This window comes from Uloborus diversus, chromosome 2 (genome assembly GCF_026930045.1).
Source record: "Uloborus diversus isolate 005 chromosome 2, Udiv.v.3.1, whole genome shotgun sequence".
Classification (NCBI taxonomy): domain Eukaryota; kingdom Metazoa; phylum Arthropoda; class Arachnida; order Araneae; family Uloboridae; genus Uloborus; species Uloborus diversus.
Window position 1 is genome coordinate 46,553,151 of NC_072732.1, and position 12,661 is coordinate 46,565,811.

The following is a 12,661-nucleotide window of genomic DNA, read 5'->3' on the forward strand; positions in this document are numbered from 1 at the left end:
CTAAAATCATACAATTGGGACAGCAACAAAGCTCTCACGTACGCAACTTATTATCAAATCTGCTTCCTTCATTGTTCAGAAATATGCCAAAACAAATATTCAGATAAATTAGGAGTTAAAATGATGGTTCATAAACAAGTCCGGTTCACTTCAATGCGCAAATTCGAAAACTAATTATGATTTTTTTTTAAAGGAACTTTTTGTTTAACACCTTAATTTCGTAGATCATTTCATCGGAAAAATTGAATAAAATAAGCAAATTAAATTGAAGGAGTAAGAGAGATGAAGTAAACAAAAGTTTTTAAGCAAACACTATACTTTATAATAACATCATTAAAAGTAAGATACTAGTAAGAAATTAAATAAGTATTTATGTATAAAGAAGAAAAGATACAAGGCTACGCTTTTCAGGAAAGGAAACATAAACATTGATTACGTTTAAAAGTTTCAGCTTCTGATGATTTTTAAAGGCAATCAATAAAAGTAATCGTCTTTTGCTGGGATACCTATAAATAATCTTTGCAGTGCAAGAGAATGTATACACTTTGTGACTACTGTTTGGCTAATGGTTAAAATTTTCACTCAGCCTGTTGAGTTGTGGTAATTCCATCTATAGTTACATTAAACTGAGTTAAGTATTCCGTTACCAAATCATTCGTTTTTGTATAATTTAAAATGAGAATTTATTTTTACATATTGTAGATGTTCTTTTACAAAATGGTTAAAAATTGATACTGATATTGGTTTTGTAATAACCTTTAATTGCTGGAAATATGAATAAGAATACAGTATGTTGATTGGTTTTTTAAGCTTGTTTTAGGAAAAAGTATTAAATTACAAGTAATTTGTTATGATTTCTAATTTTCAGTCCCAATATTAGCGACGGGATTAAAAAAGTAAATGAATTCAAAATTCACACTCAGAAAGTACGTCTACTTTCAAGATTATTTTCAGCCTATTGAGAAGCTTAATAAAATTTAAAAAAAAGTATCGGAAATTTTTTCACAATTTTTCTTTTCTTATGATGAAAAAACATTGTAAAACTTGAAAAGAAAGTATTTGAGATTTGGTTTTTTCTTTTCTTTTTTTTTTTGTTCTAAGAAGACCTAATTATTATATTTATTTGCAGAAGACTTACTAGCTCGTTTAATTACAAGCAATAAGAAAAAAATATGATGAATGTTTACCTTTCTTTCGGCAGTAGATTTCATTAAATTTTCCCGAAAACAAGACAGAGTTCACACGTGCCTTGGAGTAACGAACGACTTTTTTTTTAGCGAAAATAAAATTAAAAAGAAAAAAAAAAAAAGCTTCATTATCTTATATTGATAGGATATTCCATTGAGTCTCCATTCTTTAAAATTTTACTTTCTCTTTGAGTTAATGAAGTCTTTTACTGTAAAGTAAAAGACTGAGGAAACAATAAAAGTCTCTCTTTTTGCCGAAAAAAGTCGCCACATCGCAGTTTCTACTTGATACGTGTACTGGTGTGTAGCTCAAAATTATATGTAAAATAGTCTAAAAATGCAATTACTGTAAGCAAAGTATGCATTGGCAATAATTGAAATAAAGTCAAAGATCTTTCTATGAGCTATCTATAGTTAAATAAACTATGTGTATAAAGCGGACAATAAAGTCAGACCAAACAACGTAAGTAGAAGCACAAATTTGTAAATTACAGACAAATTTGTGCTTCTACTTACGTTGTTTGGTCTGACTTTACTATTCCGCACAAAGGTATTTATTTATCTTAAAGCGGACAATGTTTTTATGTTTGCATGCTTTGCAAACTTAGCACATAAATAAAATACTACAGGAGAAGCGGAATGAAGGAAAAAAATCTTTGCACCTCAATATTTCATATATATAAAAAAAAAAAAAAACTCTTATTTTAATCACTAGATTTTTTTTAAAAATCTCTAAGTTAGTTAAAACAGGAGTTATCTGTGTCTTTCATAATCATCATAATTGGATCGACAGCCCGTTGTGGACCTTGGCTCTCTTTAAGAGATCCCGCCAGACTGTCCTCCTCTCTGGCGTTGACCCCCAGTTTTTGATTTTAATGATATCAAAATCAGTATTCACACAGTCCACCCATCTCTTTTTTTTTTTTTTTTTTGGTGCACTCCTTGGTCGCTGCACTTCACAATTGAAACTTCATTTGAATCCGTTAAGTAGAACCTGAGCTATGAGCTTCTGAGTGTTGTAAGTTTAATTTTCCCCATCCTGTATTTAAATTCCTTATTATATTTCCTTACTAGCAACACATTAGAATAAGAATAAAGGTAAATATGGATAGTATATAGTTTTGCACGTGGTTCTAAACTCATATTTTAGTATTGATGCAGTGCCAAGTATCAATACATTTTTTATTCCTCTTCAGGCTCTTTTTGGTTTAGCTTTGCAGTTTTTATTTTATTTTCTAACTTGAATGGAAGTTCATTCATTGTATTTATCTTATTTAATATACTTCAGTGCAATTATAACTTCAAGAAGGAACTGTTGTTTAGATTTGTAGTTTACTTATTAGATCACTTATTTAGTTTCAAAGATTTTTTTTTCTTGTTGCTTTGGGTTGTTTTTGCTTTAAAAGATTTTATAGTGACTATAAGGAATTTTTATATCATCACAAACTGGGCTCTATTTGAGGTAAATTAATCATAACAGATAGTTTTTTAAAGTGAAATCTAGTAATACATTCCTGCAATTTTATAAATAAAATATTACAATACATTAATTTGGATGCAAACATCAAACAGGCAGACATACACAAAAAAGAGTCTTTATGTAACATTATAAGATGCTGAAAATAGTCCATTCCTTCTAAAAACACGGTAAAATCTTTGTAAATGTTTCATAATTTATTTTGCTTACAAAATAAAGAAAACATAGTCTACTTTATGAATAAATCCTCTTGTTAAAATTAAATATTTCAAACTGCCTTTTTAGAAAGCAAATTACTTAAATTTTAATCATACTTTGTATTTTAAGTATAGTATATCTTTGAGCGTACCTTTCGTAATAAATTTTGATCTTTACTAACTGAAACAGAGAAAACAGAGCAATTTCAATCAAATTAAGTAAGAAAATTTTAAAAGTATGTTTTGAAGTTGAATGTTATTCTTGGAAAAGAAATATAAGTTATTTGATTTTGGTAAACAGCGTTTTGGCATCGAGAAGCTATTACGGTTTCATATATAATAATTTATGTGTCATATTTTTACTCTCTTTTCGCACCCACGATGTTTTAAAATTAAAAAAAAAAAATGCATGTGAGAGGCTGTTTTACTCTTATGCAGGGTGTTTCTGAACTCTTGGGCAAAACTTTAAGGGGTGATAGTATGCATTATATAGGACAAACTATATAATGGCAAAAATAAGGGTCCCAAACGTCTTCAAGGAGATAGGCGCCATTAAAGTTTAGGGTCCCAAATTTCAAATGATCATAAAAAACGGAAAACATGGTTGATTCGTTTGCGGTTTTTTGCTAAAATTATTATTTTTACTGTATTTTCTTTAAAATAAATTTTGAAGATGTTGTTTAAAAATGCCGATAGAGGGCGCTTTAGACTTTGGCGTTACGAAAAACTATTTTTTATCGCTATTTTTTAAGCTCATTAGATTTTTCCTAATGTTGGCCTTGGACTTAAATTTTCAGCTCAAAATCAGAATCATTGGGCGTGATTAAGTCGCGCAAACTGAACTGTGTTCAGAAGTTGAAATACACTCTGTCACAGAAAAAAAAATACATTTACCCAGAAAGAAACGAGCGATATTCACGAAACTTAAAATGGAGGTGGCCTATGACAAGATAAGGAAATGATTACAGGTTCAGAATAAAAGAATGTTTTATTAGGAAGTATGCCACAATAAAGGTTACAAAACCGTAAGTTGTACAGCCTCCTCTAGCAGCTATACAAGACAAAACGCAGCCTGGTGTGGAGTGAATTAGGTTACCTATGCCCACTGGGACTAAATCGGAATGCATCGTTGAAGATAACATGCCTTCTGTCTCTCACAACCCAGCTAATCAAGTGCAGCGAAAATCCAATCGACGAAAATCCAATTCATCTCAATGGAACGCCGGTTCGAGATACCAGCGATTTTCTGTCTACTCATGATTGTTTTTCTTGATACCATCAAATTCTTTGAAGGTCTTAAACGGCATGCAACTAATGGTAGCGACCTTTTTGATACAGTCGTGGCCGCTCTTATGATTTGCGATCTTCGCGCTCATTTCTGTTTCCAGAGTAAATTAACCGACCGCAACGGAGTGATTCATTTATTTTTACCTACACTAAGCTACTACCTTATCGCTCCGACCAAGATACGCGCGTACAACCAACCCGCTTCTCTGAGACCTGCTGTCGTCTCTTTAAATGTTCAATAATTGTTCGTATACCTCTAAAACGTCGTCCTAGTCATAATAGCGTCCTTTCAACTCGACAGTTTCGCTTGAAGTGCTCTTTGACACAAGCTTTAACAATTTCAATCGTACCTATCTGCGCATCTTTTATGCGCATAGCGCGCTTACCCCTTCGTAACTGGCTGCGAAATTTAAATCATCTCTTACCAAACTACATTCCTGCCGAATTTGTTGGTTGCAGCTCGATTTATTCTTGATGCATACATTTTTTTTTTTTTTTTGTAACAAAGTGTATTTCAACATTTGAAGATAGTTCAGTTTTCGCTACTTAATCACTCTCAACAATTCAGATTTTGAGTTAAAAATTTATTTTTAAGTACAAGCATTAGAAAACATTTAATGAGATTTAGAAACTGAGTTAAAAAAATAGTTTTTCGTTACTCCAAAGTCTAAAGCGCCCTCTATCGGATCTCTCATCTCTTCTGAAGGTGTACAAACCGATCCAGAAAAGGTATCTGCGGTCAAGAGTTGGAGTCATCCCGAAAACATCCATCAGCTGCGAAGTTTCCTGGGGCTCTGCACGTACTACAGGAAGTTTGTAAATGGTTTTTCCAACATTGCACGACCTTTGCATAAGCTGACGGAGAACAAGCAAAAGTTTGAATGGTCCAATGAATGCGAAGATGCATTTCTACGACTGAAGGAGGCTTTAACATCAACGCCTATCCTCGCCTATCCTCAGCCTGAAAAATCCTTCATCTTGGACACTGATGCGAGCAACGAGGGCATCGGAGCTGTTTTATCCCAAGAAATTGACGGAAATGAACATGTCATCGCTTACTGGAGCAAATGCTTATCAAAGTCGGAGCGAAATTACTGCGTCACCAGAAAGGAGTTACTGGCCATAGTGAAAGCTGTAGAACACTTCCATCATTACCTCTACGGCCGAAAATTTCTGCTTCGGACAGATCATGCCTCATTAACTTGGCTTTTGAACTTCAAAAATCCGGAAGGCCAGATAGCCAGATGGATACAGCGGCTCCAGGAATATGACATGGAGATCAAGCATCGAAAAGGGTTATCTCACGTTAATGCTGACGCTTTATCAAGGAGACCCTGTCCTGAGAACTGCCACTATTGTTCCCGAATCGAGAAACAGTATGGAACGACTAGCCCTACCGCCTATCAGGTGACAGTGACTCCAATATCATCAGAACCTGATCCATGGAGTGACGACCAAGTTCGAAAAGATCAACTTGAAGAGACCGACATAAAACCAATTTTGGAGTTCATGGAAAGTGACAGTCGGCGACCTAGCTGGCAGGACGTTTCCATCTTCAGTCCTGCGACAAAAAGATACTGGGCTTTATGGAACTCGCTCCATTTACGGAACGGCGTGCTACACCGAAAATGGGAATCTGACGACGGCAAAACATCTAGGTGGCAGTTACTACTTCCCCGATCAAGGATTTCAGATGTTCTGAAAGAAATACATAGTAGTGCGACTGGAGGACATTTTGGTGTCTTGAAAACCCTCAATAAAGTTCGGGAGCGCTTCTTCTGGAGCAAGGCGAAGGATGACGTGGAGAAGTGGTGCCATTCTTGTGACGCCTGTGCTGCTCGTAAAGGACCGAAGAAAAGAAGCAGAGGGAAGCTACATCTGTACAACGTTGGAGCTCCTTTCGAACGAATTGGGATCGACATCCTGGGTCCTCTACCAAGAACTGCTGATGGGAACAAATACATTCTTGTTTCTATCGACTATTTCACCAAATGGCCCGAAGCATATCCCATTCCAGATCAAGAGGCTACCACCGTAGCAGAGACTCTAGTCCAACATTGGATCTCGAGATATGGAACACCTTTGCAAATTCATTCCGATCAAGGGAGGGATTTCATCTCTGCTGTGTTTAAGGGCCTATGTCACATTTTCGGAATGGAGAAAACTAGGACAACACCACTACACCCACAATCGGACGGCATGGTGGAGAGATTTAACCGCACAATCCTGAATAATCTCTCGCTTATGGTATCCAGAAATCAACAGGATTGGGACAAGAAGCTACCTTTGTTCCTGCTGGCCTACCGCAGTGCTGTCTACGAGACTACCGGATATGCCCCATCTCAGATGCTCTTCGGACGAGAGCTTCGGCTACCTTGTGATCTCGTCTTCGGTCGTCCTCCGGATGCGCCTGCATCGCCTGAGGAGTACATCCAGGATCTCCAGGCCCGGTTGGAAGACGTTGATAACTTCGCACGAGAGCGAATCAACATCGCGGCGGAGAAGATGAAGACCCGATACGACACAAGATCTACTGGACATGAATTCAACGAAGGCGACAAGGTTTGGTTATGGAATCCCATCCGACGGAAAGGTCTGTCACCCAAGTTGCAGTCGCATTGGGATGGACCCTACAAAGTCCTTGACCGACTAAATGACGTCGTAGTGAGGATCCAAAAATCACCTAATGCAAAACCTAGGGTTGTACATTATGATCGGTTAGCCCCATACTATGGCCATAGTTCATGAGTATTACGTAAACAACCATGGTTGATAACATAAAAGTTGTAGATAATTTTTGCTTTTAATGTTCAGTAATATTTCTTGTTATTATTGTGTTTTCTGTATCTGTTAGTTATTAATTAATGTGTATATTTGTAAACTTGTGATAGAAGTTTGGCACCCTTTCTGGGGATTGTACTGCCCGGGACGTGCAGTCCTCGGGAAGGGGGCAATGTTACAAATCCTGTAAATAGTAATTATTGTAGTAACGTAATCTGTAAATAGTTTCCCGTAATGAATATACAACCCCTTAACATATGGCTAAAGTATACAACCCCCTATTCTTTTTTTTCTAATTTCATTCACCGATTTTATCAATGAAAGTGTAGTTGTAGAACGTTGTAGCATTTTCTGGAATCTTTGAGAGCTCTCTTTTCGGTGTGTATATAAACGGTTACGCGGGATAAAGAGGAGAGTTTCGATTGAGATTTCGGACTGAGAGTGTGTATTAGCTCTGTTTATAGCGAAGCATTTCGCTGTGGTGTTTTCGTATTTGGAAGTAAATACGTGTGTAAACGTTGAGTTTACGGTATTGTGTGATAGTTGCTTAATTGCTGATGAATAATTTAGCAGTTGTTGACGATCTTTCCTGTACATAGTGTAAATAAATTTCCTGTGCTTTTATCAAGAACTGTGTCTTCATTTCAAGAAAGTGGAAGTCGCACCGAATCCGTTACAATATATATATATATATATATATATATATATATATATATATATATATATATATATATATATACTTCTCGAAAATCGCTGCGAATCGAGAGTCGAACGAAATCGAACAATTCGAAGACCAATCTCGTAAGTGTACGACTTTAATTAGCGGAGATATTAATTGAAACGTTAATTATCATTACGTTATTCGGGAATTTTTATTTCTTTTCTGTTGCCAGTTTGCATATTGGTAAGCAAATAATAATTGTTTTAAAAGATATCTTCTTGGCTGCTGTCCAAATCTTAAAACAACGTTTCCATCTAGAATTTTACTTTAAATAAGTTTAAAATCGGTTGCTCTATTCGGACATAACCTTTTTTTTTTTTATCGTCTATCCTTTTTTATTTTTTACAACCAGCGTTCTTAGCTCTTGCTTTCTTTAGCTATGTTTATTTATTGTAGTGTAAGTTTATGATTACCAGACTCATATTTTGGTAAAATTAGGATGTGAGACTAATTATGTTTTTCTGTTGGACTTTTTCCCTTCACGTGAGTGACTTTTCGAATTGTATTAACTCTCTTTCTCCTTCCTGTTTTTACTTTTGAAATACATTTTGTATCGTTAAAAGAACACGTTAAATTAAGATTGCTTGGATTTCTTTAAGTGAAACAGAGTTGAACAAAAAGGACTGTTTTTAAGGATTTAAACTAAAGCTTAGTTGGAATCTGATGACTTGGTATTAAATTAATACTTGTTGGTATTTATTACGTCTTGGTGCTTTAGTTTCACGTAATCAACCAAACATTTTGTGTCATTTTATGTAAAAAGCTGATAGTATTTGTACATAAATATCTCAGATGTCTGTCTAATGTAATTCAGTTTAACGTGAGCACAAACTATAGTTGATAATGCATATATTTTTATCTTCTGTGCTAGTTGTAAATACTCATAACTTGTATCATTGTTAACTATGATTAACGTTAATGAGATTTTTTCCCAAAAAAAAGCTCTCTGGAGTTTGCAAACCTTGCATTTCGCGCATTTATTTATTCCTTGACGCGTTAGAAACTGATGTTCCAGTAATACAAAAGTTTCAACTGGACATTTTTTTCTTTCTATTTTTTATCTTTCATTTTTTAGGCAGCCAGTGCAACGCTGGGCACGCAGCTAGTATATACATATAATTTGAAATGTTGTGCTAACTGTACTACTAAAACAAGATTTGAGAATTGCTTCTAGCGCTCCGTGCTTATTGGTGGATGATAAATTTGAAAATACAGCGGAGCTCTTTCAGAACGTCATTGATCGACAAAGTATGCATGTAAATCATACCAATGTGTAAATAAATAAAATATTTCGTTTTTCTTTGATTTGCTATTATCTTTTTTTTTTTCGCGTCTTTTAAGCTCTACCTAAGTAACAAAATTCAAACCACATTTTATTTTATTTATTTATTTATTTATTTATTTTATTTATTTTTTTGAAACAATCACGTCCGCATAATCTGTATCACATGTATTGGAAGTTCCATAAAAAATCGTTCGATCGATAACGAACTGTGAATCTCTGTCCGCCATTGACCAGGACTGCCATTGCTATGTCCTGCAAAACCGTAGATTGAACATATAAAATTCACAAGATCAAGGAACAAAAAAACAAAGATCATGTACATAAAAATGCTTAGTCTTCTTTTTTTTTTGTAATTTCAACTAATGTACGTGATTAGTTGTTAATCTTGAAAATGATAAACTGAAACATTTTGATTCGAACTATAAAAGTTGACCCTTCAATCATTTCTTCGGAACGATATCCTAAAATACGGTGAAAAGTCATCTACTGCGAAAAAAAAAAAAAAAAAATTGAGTTTTGACATTTTGAATTCAAAATATGTTTTTCGCAATCACGAGTGTGTGTATGTAGGCGTGTGTGTTTGTGTGTGGGGGGTATGTGTGTTTGTGTGTAGGGGTATGTGTATGAGAGTGTATCATGTGTGTTTGTGTCTGTGTGCTAGCATAAGTATCTGGGTAGTTGTGTGTATGAATGTGTGTGTGGGGGGGGATATGTTTATGTGTGTTTAGGCATATGTGTTTGTGTACAGGCATGAATGTGTGGGTAGTTGTGTGTATGTGTAGGTGTTTGTATGTATGCGTGTGTATAGGTGTATATGTGTGTGTGTGTTTGTGTGTGTATGTGTGCCTGTGTGTGTGTAGATGTGTATGTATGCGCGTGTGTGTAGGACATGGATGCAACCTGGAGACGGCTTTCGCTACAGGAGCAGCATCGTGAGGAGCCGGTCGACGGTGATGGTACGGAGGGTGGCGGTGGGAAAATAAAATGATAGGACGTCAAAAACAGTCAAATGAAAGCAATAAGCAATCGTGATTGCTCAAAAAAAAAAAAAAAAAAAAGGTCGTGACCTAACACAATTATAAAGTTAGTCCAAGAGAAGGTTAAAGTTTATACATTATAAAAGAAAAATAACATCCACGGCTATGATGGAGAAATTTTTTTTTGTACCTTCGCAACCTTTTAAAAAATTTTAAGCAAGTACATTTTAGACTGCTTAGTCAAATAACTATATTTTCGTGAAAATATTATGCTTTATAGGTAAATTTTCAAATGTATCTTTTTAATGAATCAATCCAAAAATGGAGAATTTCAAACAAAATCTCATGAATCCAAGGTCTTTATTGAAAACATTATATACTAGAGGAAAACCTAAGTGAATAATTGGTGTTTGAGTATTATACATTCCAATTCCTCCTAAAGCAAGATAGCCTGTCAATTTTTTCTTAGAGTCTAATACTCCTTAATTTAACTTGGTAACTTTAGTACGTCAACTATATCAACTATACGTACATAACCTGACATTTGATATCTTATAAAACATTGATTAATATTCATCCACAAAATTTGTTATTCTTCAAATTGGTGCAAATCTAGTTAAGGCTTTTAGCCAAAATTACTTGATACAAAACTACTACAATACGTAAAAACATTTTTTTTAAAATTTAGTAAGTTTTGTAATTAAATTTAATAACTTAAACTTTGTTTTTAAAGTATTTAAAAAAAATGTGTCGCTATAAAAGCTTTGATAGCCTTATTTTATTATATAGAAGTATATATTATTTTCAATCAATCAGCTTTACTGGTTAGCAATGAAACATCATCCATTATTGTAAACATTGATCTTTTTCTTTTGCTGAAACCTTTTAGGATAAAAATATAAGCTTTAAATGCAGCTTCAACTAATAGCCCATACATCACCCTAGCATAAGTCAAAACAATACTTCTATAACCTGACATTTGATATCTTATAAAACAACAGTATTAAAGATGAAACTTAAAATAAAAACTTTTCGTAAATTGGTATATTTGATGTATTGAAAATACTTTCCAGCATTATAGAAAATTTCTAAAACCCTTACCTCGATTAGGAATGGTTGCTATGGTGACCGTTGTAGAAATATTCGGTTTAATTCTATTTTCAAAATCTGGTCTTCTAAGAGGATTGGACACTTGAGGCTTAATCCGTTTTTCTTCTTGAAAAGATATGGTACTTGATTCGTCGCTTTTATTGTTCTTGTGTTGCTCATTAGAACGCAAAGAAAAATCTTTAGTTATAAGTGGAGGATTCTTTGGCTTCTTTTTAGCAGAACTAAAAGTTATCACAAGATATTGACTTTCAGTTGTTCCAGGGTGAAACACATCTATTAGAGTTTCAAAAAGGCGTTCTTTTGTTGCATTTTTGCTGGGAGATTTCAAATTGTTTGTCATGTTTCCACTAGTAAACAGTAACCTAACATCTCTGAAAGATATAATTGGTCTCAGAAGTGGTTTTTGTTTATTCCTACTGGTCAGGTTTTTATTTTTGTCTGAATTTAGTATAAGGTCTGATGACGTTAAAATAATGGGTTGAAATGTTTTATTCTGAAATGTGCTTTTTTCGTTTCTTGTTATGTTATGTGCAGCAGGAGGTTTCTTGTTTCGAATGCGGCTGCCGAAATAATACGGAGGGATATTGTTATTAGAAGCGTCTTTCAGAACTTTCGGGGCAGAAGTGACATTAATTGCCACTATCCTACCAGACTGAAGAAGTATGTACCGAGTTGTGACATTTGGCTTTGTTTCAACGTCTGGTTTAGGCATTGTTATATTTACTTTTGGTGTGGTTGATGGGACAACAAAATCTGTATTCACGAATATTCCATGATTACTTCTGAAACCAGGAACTTGACTAACAACATGCTCACGATCCTGGCGCCTTTTCAACAAGGAGTTTGGGTTGTTGTCAAAGGGGTTATTAGGTGACACCGTGATGACCGATGGTTTAGTTGTGATGTCTTCTCTTCTGCTGTCTTTTTTAAATAAATCCTCAGAGTATATCTGTGAAGTTGTTGTTTTCTCTGTTATGGGTAATAAAGTACATGCTTTATCAGTAGATTGTAAAGTACTTTTAACAACTTCAGTCAATGGTTTCAGCTTAGCAGCAGCTGCTGTTGTTTTTGGAAAATTGCTGGTGGAAAGCAATGATTTTTCTGTGGTTGGTTGTGAATTTTGTTTTTGCTCAAGAGTAGGAATGGTAAAATGATGTAAACTAGAGTATGAATTAGCGCTGTAAAACCAGTTTAGAGCGGAGTTTTCACGAAACTGTCGTCCACTTTCACTTACTACATGTTCTTTATCCTTCGAGATTTCAACTTTGAACTCGGAGTAAGTTGAGTAATCTCTTTGAGGTTCCAATGTAGGAGACAAAAGTGGGGTAGGTTCTGTGAAAGGTGGAGGAAGCCATCCATCTTCAAAAGGTGGGAGATACCGCAGAATGTCATAAATAGGTGACACCCGTTCCATTTCAAAGCGGTTGATAACATCTTCCTCGTCCAGTTCGCGTTTATTTCTTACTTTTCTGGATATCAAAATATCTTCCAGTTTTGAAGAGGCATTTTCAACCGAGTTGCTATTCTGAATGCAGCAGAAGGAAAGCAAGATGACCACCAAGTTCTGAAAGGTAAAAAATACATTTTAGTACAAGTTAAGAAATTTATTAAAACACACGCACGCAGCAATACTCTCCAA

At 34.7% G+C, this 12,661-nt stretch overlaps 1 protein-coding gene across 1 annotated transcript in view; it reads right to left on the reverse strand.

Annotated features, from left to right (window-relative positions):
* The window catches only part of LOC129216298 (uncharacterized), a 32,326-nt gene extending 19,890 nt beyond the window's left edge, over nt 1-12,436 (reverse strand). The window contains exon 1 of the mRNA XM_054850508.1: nt 11,014-12,436. Within this exon, the coding sequence (XP_054706483.1) occupies nt 11,014-12,436 (1,423 nt within the window). The remainder of the gene's footprint in view (nt 1-11,013) is intronic.
* Between the last annotated feature and the right edge of the window lie 225 nt (nt 12,437-12,661).